General features: G+C 31.7%; 1 protein-coding gene across 1 annotated transcript; it reads left to right on the top strand.

Annotated features, from left to right (window-relative positions):
* Positions 1 to 6272: 6272 nt before the first annotated feature.
* Positions 6273 to 13317, top strand: LOC139529008 (uncharacterized). The gene is made up of 4 exons (XM_071325245.1): positions 6273 to 6336; positions 7494 to 7796; positions 8270 to 8551; positions 12917 to 13317. Exons 1-4 carry the CDS (start codon positions 6285 to 6287, stop codon positions 13315 to 13317), a joined length of 1038 nt encoding a protein of 345 aa, XP_071181346.1. The 5' UTR covers positions 6273 to 6284.
* The last annotated feature ends 2551 nt before the right edge of the window (positions 13318 to 15868 follow it).

The following is a 15868-nucleotide window of genomic DNA, read 5'->3' as shown; positions in this document are numbered from 1 at the left end:
TATCATATTAATATCACTACATAAACATTATATTATATGATCCTCAGAAAATAATACAGCAACATAAGGGAAAAACACCACTTTAGAAAACATTGGTTTGTATAATTACAGTTCAAAAATAGAAAAATGACTATGTTCTTTTTAAACGAATTGAGAGACAAAACAAAAACAAAATCAGTAGAATACTAGTATCTCCTATGCTCAATAAATACCTATACCCATTTGATTAATAGCAATTATATTGCAATACTTCAATGATATCATATGATCTAAGAAAAAAGTCGGGAACATCCCCAACAGCAAAAAACATTACGAAAACCTAGACCTTGACCACATAATCATTGAAATATTTAACAATAAAGAAAGCTATAAACGATACAATACAATACATGTGAAACTTTCCATGAGAACAGACTCTTATTCATTTTTAAGCGTATAAATAAATCAATTCAATTTAAATTTAAATATGGAAAAAGTAGACTGGGTGATATGAAACTTCAGAGTTAAACTGTAAGATAATCAAACTCAGGTGGTGATGGTAATCATATGGTTGTCAATTCGTCAATTGTAAAGAAGGTTGGTAATTACTATTAAATATATCCATATGTGGACTAGAGATTCAATGAGATATTTTATTGCCAGAATGATTAATGTCTTCCACTGACAACCGTGTTAACGTCTGATAAACTATATCATAACAGTTACTGTAATATTTTAACTAACGATCTGTTATCCTCTCATAAACGAGTTTTATATGAAGGGTTCGATTTTTTTGATGTATTTCTATCGTACATCATGCATTTTTTAAATTTATGCATGATGACAATATGCCACGAGTGCTAACATGAATCAAAAGCTAAACTATACTCTTAAAGCTTTCAATTGTCAATATATGTCAACACATTGGATTTCTGTCACATCGATAATTACCCCTTGTAATCTATAAAATATAATTATTTTGATTAGGTTTTTTTTGTGTTTTTTTTTTTGGTTATTAATATAATGTTCTACATTGGAATGTTCTTTATAAAATTACATAACAACACCAATATAAAAATGACAAGAGAAAATGATCAATACATTTCCTCTAAAATCATAAGGGAAGACTTTATTCCGGATGTCAGATTTAACATTAGTCTAATTTTGAAATGAACTAAACCTTTATAAAATTGTAGCTATTACACAATAGTTGTCAATACTATAAAAATTTAGACATTGTGTATATATCCGTCAACATTTTCTTTTTTATCATAGCAAATTATATGGTTTTATTTTAGAACCTTATCTTTCTATTAATCAATTTTGATTTGGTTTGATTATAAAGGGTCAAAAAATGCATCACATCAACATTGAACAGTCCGATTCTAATTTGAATAAAGTAAGATATAAAAGCCACGAGCGTTCACCTACTTCTTTGACAGCAAACGTGCAGACAAATGCATCGCCAATATACAAATATGATATATAAAATTCCATTAAAATTAAAACAATATTTAACACGAGAAAAAAATAATTTCATTCCGATTACAGGGTTTGAACTCCTTACTGTGACTATTGTCGTAATGACTATCGTTATCAACGCCATATAAACGATCATGGAAATGAACATATTATTTGACCTTCATAAAATCAACATAAATATACTGTAGCTGGAGCAATTCTGCTGGGCAGTCGGGAATTTGAACCAAAGATAATTATGTTTGCTTATTGAATGCTGGATGATGGATGTTCAATGCAATAACGCTTGAACAATCTAAACTTAATGGAAGGAACACAGTTCAAACAAAAGTTATAAATAATTGTTCAAATATGGCTTTTAGTAGAACAATGCAATTGTAGTTTTGTGGTAGTTGCGCTTTCCCTGTATAGTGTGGCGAGCAGTGTTAAAGGACGTCTTCTGTTCTAGTATAATCTCCCCAAATAACACAAGACTAAAATGGATTAAACAGGTCGGGACCACTACCTTATATGAAAGTGCATAAATTAGCATACTTATGTTTTCGCACATGTAATTGTTTATTTACATGTGACGCAATTTATTTTTACCTAGGTTTTTGACCAATCCACTGAATGAGTAACAATGCATGATGGACTACTACGTGTTTACAATCAACCTAGAACACGTGTTATTTACTGAAATACAACACATTTTTTCGTGCAATGCGGGATTCACAATTTAGCTTAGTTTTTCATTTTGTGTATCCTCATTTATGGTTCGTGTTACAAAGCATTCCTTCCATGCTCAGATTAACAAAGAGTTGTTTCTATGCGAAGAAAAAAGGGTTTGAATTACCCGATATATAGCCATTAATATGTTTGATGATGGCACGGAGATTTCATGTATTCGCCCACCAGACAGCAACAAAACAATAGCCAAAAACACAATTACCCATGAGACAAACTTATTAGACGTGTAAAAAATTTAGCCGTCGATAACAGCTAATATTCACGAGTACAGCAATTTCCGTAACGATTATTAAAGATACATGTGTGATCCTTAAATTTTGTGTTCGTCAAAAAGGCGAAGAAATATTTACATACATGGCAGTGTTAACAAAATCTATAAGTATTTATTTTTGTCATATTTCAGTATATGAGACTTCCAAACTGTTCCCTTTGTTTTGAAGGTAGTGAAGTCAGCAACTGTAGTTTCATTTTGTTTTCGTTTTTTTAACGGGCTTGGGCATTTGCCAAACTGAATAAAATCATAACAGCTGATTTCCTAATGCTTGTAAAGTAAAACTTTGGTTGGCTTGCTTGCTTTGTGTGTATAGTTGTTTATACAAGCTTTGAAAATAATATTGACATCTTTAAACAATATATATAGGCATAGTTTAACTTGTATATTTTATATTTGAATTTAATTGGTTGTTATCCTAATATGATTGTACAATATACAAACAAAGCAAGCAAGCTAACCAAAGTTTTGCTCTACATGCATTAGGAAATAAGTTGTAATGATGTTATCCATATGTATGTGCGACGAGGTGGAAACTTTGATATGTTTTGTGAAAATTGCAGCGTTGGATCTTATATCAAAAAAGAAGATGTGGTATGATTGCCAAGGGAACAACACTCCACAAGTGACACAGAAATTAACATTTATAGGTCACCGTACGGCCTTCAACAATGAGCAAAGCCCATACCACATAGTCAGCTATAAAAGACCCCGATATGACAATGTAAAACAATTCAAACGAGAAAACTAACTGCCTTCATTATATAAAAAAAATGAACGAAAAACAAATATGTAACACATAAACAAACGACAACCACTGAAATACAGGCTCCTATATATATACAAACCTATACACGTTTTTATTTATTAGATAGATTTCTTCTCCATTTATATATTATATTGGGCCGGTTTTTTTGGTTTTTTTTTTGGTTTTGTTTTGTTTGGTTTGTTTTACACAAGTAATTTTTGAGTCATTTATAGCGTACGTTTCGGCATTGAACCTATGACTGCTTACTTAACTAGATTATGTCTTTTGTTTGGAAAGATGTCTCATTTGGCACTCATACCTCATCTTCTTATTTCTATATAAAAAGCACGTTTTAGAATAAAAATAATAGGTAATATGGCACCCGCTGTGGTCCATAGGCTTTAAGTATTTGGACATACGTCAACATGATAGCAGCCGAACGATAAAAAACCTCTGAGGTATATTTTGTGATAAAATTAGCAAAACAAACGGACTTTATCGATGCATGAAGCTATACAAAATGTATTAAGCTATATACCGTACTCGCTCAGTGGCGGATCCAAGGGGGGAGGGGCAGGGGTTGGACCCCTCCTTTTTTGAGCGATCAATGCATTTGAATAGGGACATGTAGTTGGAACCCCCAGACTGCCCCCTTTTGTTCTGGGTTAGGACCCCCTTTTTTAAAATGGCTGAATCCGCCTTGCCGCTTTCATAACACTTATTTTTAACATACTGAATATTATGATGTTCTCACTTTCAGTTCATGTCCTGATAAAAATTTTACACATCCAGTACAGAAAGAAGTGTTTCAATGAAAGTTTTCGTGTTTTTCTAGGCAAAAATGATTTTGGAATGACATTATACAGGTTTAAAAAAGCTCAAAAATATATCTCAACAGTGTAGTTGGACTTAAAATACAGTATCAACTGAACATATTTTCCCGAATTTTAGGGATAAGTGAGGTGTATAAAAATATGAAATAATTTTACATAAAGGTGAAAATAAAATTTGGAGAATTTTTGAGAATTTTGTATTCTCTGCATGCATGATAAAAGACCTAAAAGCTCTAGTGGTCTTAGGTTTTTAAAAACAGCAAAACAAAGTAAACGGTCATGATACATTTTCAATTTGTTTCTGATTAGTACAATGAAAGTACTTTAGTTAACTGTTTAATGTAGAATTTTTAGATGTGCTAGAAAGTGGTAAAAATCCTAAAAATACGACCGTGCCACCTTAACTGGGATATATTTATTCACACAAAATCAATAAAAATATTTATTTTACCTATGCCATTTGTAAGTTGATTAATAAAACGTTGATTAAGGACAACTAGAATAAAAACGGCCCTTAAATGTCACCCGTTGGAGTGAAAATTGCTGATACAGCAAACTGCCTGATCTATGAGTAATAATGTTAAAATTTACCTTTAAGTAACATGCAATACATTTTTAATTATAAAGTTTCGCTTTTACTATTCGCAGTCTCTGACACTTGTGCAACAACTGGAATTTTAGACGTAACATATTTTAGTTTCCTGTACGTCCTATAATTTTCATCGTAATAAATAAAGTGCATAGATTTTTTTGTTTTGTTTTTTTTCCCACACAAGTACAGTAATACTAGGTTTAATTTGTAGTTCTGAGGTAACATGACACCAGTAAAGAGCTTCGTTGAAACTAGAAAATAGTTAAAGGGTCCTTACTTATTCATTTAGCCCTCATATTTAGATGAAATAAAAATAGTATTAGGGGTTTCTTTACATTCACAAGCCATTGTTTTGAACAAAGAATGTGATTTTGATTGTATATCAGCAAGATTAAATAGTTTATATATTTTCCATGCAGATGTCATTAATTTATTTGATTTTCTGACCCTGAGAAGCACAATAAAGCTAAATCGATTATCTAAAGGGACATAATTTAACTGAATGGGAAAAAGTAAGGGAAATATGATTATAAAACTATTAACCGGGGTAGTAGTTTTTGTAACTATTGACTGACACATAGTCTGTGGAATGAAATAGCACAATTTTTTCATTATTTGTTTATAGAAAAAACATACAGAGGTATAATAATAATAATTATAGTACAAATCAGTTATCGAATTAAATTGGCTATCAAGATTGACTAGGAACCGTTTTCATGCTTATTACAATACGTTTTATTATGGCGATACATTTTCCCATTTAGTGGTCTTTTATAAATCACCCATTAGTTTTAGCTGTCAGTGATTCCACTATTCATGAAAGACAATCTTGTTTTTCATTTCATTTTTAAGGTCAGCTAGAGTTCAAATGAAATTTTCATTTTTTTTTTAAACATGAACGCTGTTGTAAAGATGTTGAAGCTGTAAAATGGAAACACTACAAAATAAGTTTCTTGAGCGGATATATATTTCAACTGTTGCTCTTGCTTTAGTGAAGTTCTTTTTAGAGCCATCACAATAAATGAAAACAGTTATAAGTAATCTGCCAAAATATGTTCCAGAAATATAGTGTTATGATAAATTTTGAAACATTAGAATATCCAACAGTATCAGGTGACTTGTAATTTTTATAAAATAAAATTATTATTTCTGTACTATATTGATGATTAACTTTGTCCAAACAGTTGTTCAGTACAAACCAGATGACAGCACATAACGACATTATAAAATATAGTCAAGATTTGCAAATTTTATACAATAAAATTGAGAATGGAAATGGGGAATGTGTCAAAGAGACAACAACCCGACCAACTAAAAAACAACAGCAGAGGGTCACCAACAGGTCTTCAAAATAGCGAGAAATTCCCGCACCCGGAGGCGTCCTTCAGCTGGCCCCTAAACAAATATATACTAGTCCAGTGATAATGAACGCCATACTACAGAAACTAAAATTAAAATAATACAAGACTAACAAAGGCCAGAGGCTCCTGACTTGGGACAGGCGCAAAAATGCGGCGGGGTTAAACATACTTTTGTCGCATGTATTGCCATTTCCTTGAATGTTCAGACAGACAAATGCCTGCCATAGAAGTGTAAAGTCATAATAGTTGTAGAGACTATGTTTCATATTACCAGGTAATGGTTTATTTCTGCATGTTGCATACGTTGATCCTGCTGAGCATGCCGAGTGTTATATTTGGAGAAGGTTAGTATGTAGTGCTTGTCATTTTCTTTTATGTGATAAATACAATTAAAATAGTATGCCGTATATAAATAATAAAGTACAGTATTATACTCTTATTGCAGAAACGAAAACTACCTACAAGAAATAATGACAAGGATGTAAGACAATACACAATACACAATACATACCATCGAACGACCCAAAGTTTGCTTATCGTTATCTAAACAAGATCAAAACAAAAAAATAACCGAACTGTAGCTATACGGTTTCACCGACAACTTAGATTTTTATATTCCAAATTCAGTTTAAATGACGACGCTTAGCCAAGCCAATGAAACCGATGTAATTGATAGTCTATAGCAAATTGATGACGACATCTCATTATAAACTGTACTGTTATTCCTGTTCTAGCAACTGTTAAATGGCAACCATGTTGAGATAATTAGTTTCGTATGGATGTGTCAGACCTGTCATCTATTTCACGGTTGAAGATATTTTTCTCGTATCTCACTCCTTAAATGTGACACGAAAATTGTTTTAATTTGATTTGCGTATCAAGCATTGTAAACAATATTACAACTCATATTGGCCATTGGGTAGGTGATTGACGATTTATAAGGTTAACATAATGTACATGTCAATGCAGATATATTTTGTTTTCATTTATATACAGAACACTCACCCTTTATGCCTTACAATGTTTTTTTTACATTCCTACGGATAAAAGAAAATGTCATGATAAAAAGATAAAGTTAGTTTCTTTTAATTTGAAAAGTTTGGATAAAGTGCTTCAGACCAACGTAATAGGATGTGCTTAAAAGTAGTTGCCAATGTTTAGATTTCGTATATTGTTTTAGTTTCACCCAAAAAATATAATGCAATGACGGATTTTCGAAAATTACCGAATGCCTCCAGAGCGGCAGGGTCGTTTGTTATACCTAAATAGGTACTCGACCTCTATTACGGTTTCGGTACCTATACATCTTCGGATTTCAAATGTTTGGCGTTGAGTGTTCCTGATGAAGGTAAATCCAGAAAAGCGCTTCGGACGCAAGAAATTTTTAAACGTGTTGTTTTCAATTTGTTAGTCTATGTAAGTTGTTGACTCATGTATACACGTAGCAATTAATGTCGTTTTTGTTCTTTGTTTAATCAATTATATAATGTAATATTTTTAGTTGTAACAACAGAAAGGAGATATGTTACTGAGAACTCTTCAGTCAGCTTGATTTGTCCATTTAATGCTCGAAAAAATCGGATGACATGGAGAGGACCACCACATCTTTATCCGTATAGCATAAACACCCTTATGAATTCAAAAATATTCAAGTCAAATGACCTCCAGCTAACAGGCAATTTCATGTCAGGAGAATATATATTAGTAATTCAAAAATTTGCTTCGCTGCATGTTGGTCAATATCAGTGTGAAACAACAGAAAATGGAGTTGCATTTCGACATCGGTTCAACTTGTTTCTAAAAGGTACTCACTTATTTCCAGTTCATCATTAATATTATTTTCAAATTGATTTATTATAAAGGTGTTAACTTATATGCATATTTGTATTAATAATGAAGCGAACGGTACTTTATGTATACAAATAAAATAACAAAGATACAAAAATTCCATAAAAGGTGCATAAAAACGCGCAAAACAAAACACTCGACTATATCAACATGACGTTTTGAAAACAATTGTCAGATTCCTTACTTAGTACAGACATTTCTGATAATTGATTAGTTAAACCTAGTTGTACAGACAACTGTTCCTCTAGATTGTACGACAGTTTATGACATAAACACATTACGCAACACAAACGGACAATATTGGTTTACTTGACAATACATTGGATTTTGTGTATTTTACTTTTATCAAGCTCAAGTTTACTTTTTGATTTCATATATATTAAAGAGAACATTAGTAAAAGGGGTACTTGTATTATCCTTTTTCTATAGATACAAATACAATAGAGATAAAACCATCTGAAATAATGTGCACTAACTCATCTGAAATTGTAATTCATTGCACTTTAAAAGAGAAAAATGCTTCAACTTGGAAAAGCACATGGACCCATGAATACAATGGATATCCAATTCGATATCCAGGTTTTTCAGCTCGTGGTTTGATTTCTACCTTTACAATAGAAGCTTGCTCATTCCAAGATATTGGTATTTATACCTGCAGTTGGCGTTCTAACTTTGCTCAGCATAATTCCTCTGTTTCTGTAGATGTATTGTGTAAGTATGTTTATTTCAATACTAAAACTTGACTATAAGTTTATTCCAGTTAATAAATTTGAATCACAAACTAATTATGTTATAATACTTTCTACAAAAGTGAAAAATAAAACGTGGCAATTTAATGTGTTTGGACATTTAATTTTGCCCTTTGATTACGGACTTTCCTACTGAATTTTCCTCTGAGCTCGGTATTTTTGTTTTTTTTTACCGTTTACATTGAAAAAAGTTTTTTTAATTGATTTATAACTCTTGGCGTAAAACATTCTTAAATGAAATTAGAACACATAATACACCCAAATCTGAACATTGACAAACAACATTTATGTCAAATAGAAATTAAAAAAAAAAGAATGGAATAACAAAGCAGACAAAATAAATTAAAGATTAAACAACATAAACCAAACAATACACATTGAGTGACATACGGTGCTTTGGAATCGTTAGGTTGTCACTCTCTAATGTGATACCGGTTTAGATATAGACAATAACCTATTATAGTCCTACTAGCTAAGACTTAAGCAGCACTATGTTACAGATTTCAACAAGGATCACAAACCCATACATTATAGTCAACTATAAGACGATCTGACATACATAAATACAAAACACTTAATAGAAGGGTGCCCAGTATAGAAAACGACGTCTAGTTTACGAGTTTAAGTTAACGCATAACACACGGCTATTTGTATATGCAAATTATTTGAAAATCACTATATTTTCCAATCATGAATGTCGACGTAACCTCCCGTGGTCACGTTTTTCAAAATTTTGTGGTTTCTTAGGGTACCTCAAAATACCTCCTCATACAGACCATCTTCAACACGAAAAAAATAATTATTGCTTTCTGAGTGTTTTGTTCAAATGATACTTATCATTTAGCTAAAAAAAATTAAATTGATCATATAACGAAAGCTTAAAAGATTTATATAATTTCAGTATAAGTATTTCATGATTTTAGTAAGACTAATTTTTAAGCTGAAATTTACCCAATTTTGAACGAAAGAAAATTTATTGCGTGTTACTTTCACGGGATTATTACTTTGATTACACCAATAAGACATGGTTCATATGTGTGCTAAATATCTTTCGTGTAATGTTAATCAGTGAGAAGAAAAACACAAATTTAGTGAAAATTCTGCCTTGATTTAAACAGGCCTTTCTCGTGCCGTTTATCGTTTTGTAGCTTACACTATCAGGTCATTAACTAGAACAATTGTCACTAACATAATTTCTCTTTTTTGGCATGTTGTATGGTCGATTTGTATGTTTTGAATAGTCCAGTTGGTTTGAAGATCGTTGTTTTGTTTTAGGAAATATATTTTTTTATACCTTTTATTGTTTTTTTAAATTGACAGTTTTGTTATAATTGTAATATACAAATCAAATCCTTCGGTCACGTTTCAGACCCGGAATATAGCACACATTCACATTCCTGTTATAAAATATGCCCACCAAGCCCTAAATGAAGTAGGAATGAAATGTAATCGGGTTGTGTGTGTTATATGTCAGGGTTCTTCAACTGAATTGCTTATTAAAATTCAAGGAATTAGCACAAACAAAAGTTTTATCGAGGCTATGGGAGCACAGAAAGATCATGTATATTTTAGTATATTGCATGATGCTTCAGACCTAGACCATCTTCGTACTGATGATTACAAAATATTGTACCACCATTCTTGCTATAAATCTTACACTAGCAGACACAAATGCAGTTATTGTAAAGCTGAATCAAGTTCTTGTTCGTCTGTAAAAGTGTTTCAGGTCATATATACAAGGTCGTCAAATTCCTGTCTGTCTGTCATGTTTCTTTGAGTCAGTGAGAACAAGCAGGTCTTAATCAGATTCCTTGGCGATTGTTCAGCATCATGGTAGATCAACAGTTACTATGATATATAAGGAAGTCATTTATCTAGCTAGCACTTCCAAAGACCCTAAATCTGCTCAGAAGGAGTATTCAGGTTTTAAGAATTGTTTTGTACGCCCGATGAAGTAAATACCCGCATGATTTTACATGCTGTTCATGTAGACAAAGAGTTCAGTGTGAACGGAATCAACGGTACTAGGATAAAAATAATAAAGTCAGAATATACAGATGTTCTGATCTTATGTGTTCATTACTTCTCCTCCCTGCTGCATACGCATTCAAGATCTATTGTTTCAAACAGGCACTATCACTTGTACACAAGATTTGTGCCGCTATATACCTGTCCACGAAACATGTAAAAGTCTCGGGTTTGCCATCTGAAACATTCTACCAGCTACATATGCTATAACATGATGCGATACAACGTCATACCTGTTTAGGATCGGTCAGCGCACTGTTTCTCAGTCTTGAAGGACAACCCAGATGATTTCACCGATTTGTTAAACCTTTCGAATTGTGACATCGATGAATCGATAGACGCAGCTCGATATCTTTTTGTTAGGTTGAATGATCTCAAGTCAAAACTCAAAATAGAACATTGTGACCTAAACAAATTGAGCGTAAAAATGGCTAAAATTGTCTGTTCTATGGTCGGGTTGTTGTCTTTTTGACACATTCCCCATTTCCATTCTCAATTTTACAATTTGAAATTTCTCCCTTGTCAAACTTCCTCCTTGTGAATATACTTTTAAAAAATATGTAATAAGAGCTTCACTCCAGACACAATTGATGTCTTCCCATATAGCAAAACTACCCTACATTCTCCTCTTCGGTATGGGAAAAGAAGAATAACTTGTTCTTGTCTATTTCGATGGTCAGGTGTCATATGGATTTCTGCAAGATATAGTTTGTACTTGTAAGGGGAAATCTGAGTTTTCAAAGGGTTGCATTTGGTTCGAACAAAATCTATCATGTACAGATTTATGTTCATGTCTGGCAAATTACACATGTCTAAATGTAAATACTAGTCTGGTTGCAGTTAAACACATTGATGACGACGGAAATGACGATGTATAAGATTTCATTTTCTGTTTGTACCTTATGAAGCATTGGTAGCTATCGAATAAAAATTAAGCAGTCCATAATATTTTTCTAAACAATAAATAAAACATCTATTCAATTTTGAAATCGTGGGAAATATAGTAATTATCTATCAAGTGGGGAAAGATATGTTAAAAAAACAACAAAAAAACTCTGCCATATGGTCTCTGACCTTGACGTGGCTTAACCTTCAGGAGACCATAGAACGTAGTAGGTAATACTAGCTTCGATCATAATTTTCTATTGGCATTTGTTCTTTTTTTTCGTGTTTTTGTAATGCTGTTGTCAGCTTGTCTTCATTTTATAAGTTTTTAATGTCCCTTTGGTTTCTCAAGCCTTTTTTGTTTGCAGGTGTTTTTTAAATACATCGGTGATGTACATAACCCTCTTCCTTATTATGTTTTGGTATATTTGTAAACATTATAGCCAATTGTTGCTCATTTAGTCATCTGTATATGTAGGATGGGGTGATTTACCTGTTTCTAATAGACGTTTTGTTTTCATAACGTTAACCCCACTTTTTCTCCGTTTGCAGTAATTTTTACTTCTGTAAAGCAAAGCTATACACAGAGCTTTAGATTCAACCTAATTCGACGTTAATGTTACACAAATATCGAAACAAATCATTTATATATACTCTTTTACACCCAATAACAGAAATGTGATATTAACCTAGAAATTGACGAACACCTTACTATCAAAAGACGTGAAAAACACTTTTTATTTTCGACAAATTATTAAAGTTAAGATCTTAAAAACATCTTTAGATCTTATTTGTAATGAACTGAACACAAAAATTTCAAATTTAGAAATTGAAATAGGTCAAGGTCACTGTTATTTAACAGCTGTTTGAAAATTTCAATTTTGCACCCTATATGCAAAAAAGTCAATCTAAAGTAATTTTTTGCGATAAAAATAAAAAATAAGTTCTAAATATAGATACAAAAGATATTTTTCTATAAATCAGTTGTTTTTAATTTGCTCCAAACGCATATATGTAGGAGAAACAAGCTATCGAAATGTGACTGTGCATTTTTCTGGAATTTTTGCTTTGACCTTTGACCCTAATTTAAAAAAAACGTGACCACGGCAGACAACGATGACAATGGTATTTCGATGAGGTTTGTTCTCCTCTTTCCAATGATATAAAATATAGCCGTTTGCTATTCCATTCAGGCAAATCGATAAAATTTGTTGATTGGGCACCCTACTATAAAGCGATAAAACCAAATAGACCAGTAGTTCATCTACTAATTAAGACATTTTCGAAAAGACTGTGTAGATGACAGAGCGTTTCAACTTGATAATTCGTTTCACCATAATCTTTAAAGAATGCTTTATAGTTTCAATGATATGAAACTGTCAACAATCAATTCAACAACTTATTTGTCTTTTAGCTAAGCCTGTTTTAGTCGAGAAAACTGTAGATATAAAAGATGGGATTGGATTTGTAATATTTGAAATATTCCTTTACTCAAATCCTAAACCATTTCTAATTAAGTGGTATGACAATGACCAGCCTTTGAATGGACTTATTGTAGTAAATAGTACATTCCTGGAAACTACTGTTGCAATTTCTGTTTATGGTACAAACGTAAATGTTACCGGTTATTCCGTTTTCCTTCAAACAAAACATATGCCTTTGTTGAGCTCAACTATCTACAAGTGTCACATTGAAAATAATTTAGGCTTCATAAATGTTGTGTTTAATGATTTGAACACTCCAGAATTCGAGAGTGATATGCATAAAAAATCAACAATGGAAATTCCCAGCATAAAAACGGAAACAAGTATGTAAAAGTATATTGTTAATTGCCAATAGTTAACTGTAATTTTCAATATCATACGTACTAGTATTCACTTATTTTTTTTCACTAAAATGACACGTGTGAGCTTTCGTGCAGATTTAAACGATATTTGTTTTTGAAATGCAAGACTCACAATTATAAATACTAGTACCAAACTTCATAAATTATTATTTCGACAGACTGTGATACATTCAAGTTGGAGTGTTATCACGAACGCAAACAATTTTGGATCCATTTTGGGTATACAGTTCTTCGCGTGTTTATTCCAAAAAGCCTTTTAATTAGAATGAATTTAAAATGACAATGTGGTAGATATTTTCCACCGTACGACCTTCAACAGTGAGCAACAAAAATGTCGTTAGTAATGAAAGGCTGTGGCCTGACCTGATTTGAAATGATAAATAACGTTTCGTTATTGGTTTATTCAAAACAATCACTTTTTCAGAGAAAATGAAAGTTACTAAGAGGCCAATCAAAAGACATTAATTATCAAGTCATAAATTAAATCGACACTAGAAAAAACAAAAAGGACAAAACACAGAAAAAACTATTAAACAAAACACACCACCAAAACCTTGGTGCTAAAACGCAAAACTCCAGTACACATGAATTAAACTCAACGAATGGAGAGAAATAACTGCATGTGGCATATCAATATTTCAATGTAATGACTAATATTGTGATGTCTATAACTAATTATTAAGAAAATATCAGAAGAGGTATTCAAAGATCATATAATCATTGACAAATAGAAAACGACGAAAGACAAACATCAGTAACAAAATAGCAAACAGACAACTCACGGATTCGAACCAAAAATCATGTGGTCATTTCATGTGATCATGACGGGCCAACAGTTACATCTCCATTAGTTTCAACCACCGTGTTTTTCGTAATCAACCGATATGGATGATTTTTTATTTCAAATTTATTATTGTCAATTTTCAATTTATCAGCAGTGACATACCTCTGCTTCGTCGTTTTACTTTGACATTCAATAATGCGATAGAACTTACATGTAAAATCTGAAATACCAAACTGATGATTGTCGAGTTAACGAATTCCGATATCGAAAAGTTCTCTAAAAATGCTTACAGTTGCATTTCATTAAAGGATATTTATATTCTCAACAATGTAACTTGAAATCTTTGCACTAACCTTATGAGGTTAAGAACGTACTCTTGTGAAATGTATTCATGAATGAAATTGTTTAAACATCATTCAGGCTTAACAGACAGTTTACAAATATACATTCCTGTTGCCAGTTGTGTTATGTTGGTCTGTTTATTACTAACAGCAGTGCTCATTGTTTTGAGAAAGAAGTCAATTAAAAAGAAAAGAGGTATATAAACTGTGCTTAATTATTTCTAATGCATTGGTGATATGTCTTTCTATATTTTTAATCAATTGCTAAGTACTGTAAAACTATCTGTAATCCCATAAATTAAACTATTTTACACTTCATTTTTTTTCAAACAACTTTGCGATGTTAATTTTATGTAAACATGCATAAGTAAACAAGAACAACATTATATATGAGTAGTACTTTACCATCTCGATTTCATTGTTTATTTATTTAAACATTCTGTATAGCTGTGTTAGTGTTATATTAGAATAAGAATATCTGGCATGATATCCAATGAGATTACACACATCACAGATCAAAGGATGTAGATGTTAGCAACTAGCTGTCAAAGTATAGCCTTGAACAATGCGCAGACGCTATACTTTATAGTCAGCTATAAATTTAAAAGAGGGGCGAAAGATACCAGAGGAACTTTCAAACTCATAGATCGAAATAAACTGACAACGCCATGTCTAAAAAAGATCCAACCAAAAGACAAAAAGAACGGTCTGATTTCCATACAACCCAAATAAATCAGACCGTTCTTTTTGTCTTTTAGCTGAATACAAATGTGATAGAGACCGACCAACGATATTGTATACTAATGACAAACACACACATAATGCTGTGAGTTTAAACACCTTACTGATAACTCAACTCTCTTATTACCAAGGATAGTAGTATATAAATAAAAGCAACAGTAGTATACCATTGTTCAAATGTCATAAATCGATCGAGAAAAAACACTCCGGCTTACAAACCAAAACCATCAACTATAAGAGGAAATAAAGGAATAACTAGACATTTTGTCAATTTGTGTATTATTTTTTAACAAAGGAAGATATACATATATTGTGTAACTACCATTAACACACTTACCCCGATACAGCAAATAAATGTTAACTTTAAACCGAAAAAACAAAGTCTCACATAGATTATCTTTTATATTTAGACAGAACCAAAAAACTAATAATAAATCATATTAAAAAAATTCTCCTTTTTGTTTACCAAAAAGAACAGACAAAAGTACTAGTATATAAACATTTTCATTTTTAAACATAAAATGCACAATAATTTAAATGAATAAAAATATCCAAAAATATACATACACATTGAATTATCCTTTTAACTTTCATCGTTTACATTTGTCTTTTTGTGTTTAGCAGCAAAATACAAATTTAAAGCAAATCAATTAT

Source organism: Mytilus edulis, chromosome 6 (genome assembly GCF_963676685.1).
Source record: "Mytilus edulis chromosome 6, xbMytEdul2.2, whole genome shotgun sequence".
Lineage (NCBI taxonomy): Eukaryota > Metazoa > Mollusca > Bivalvia > Mytilida > Mytilidae > Mytilus > Mytilus edulis.
Note: the sequence above shows the minus strand (reverse complement) of the source record. Positions and strands in the feature narration are given on the sequence as shown.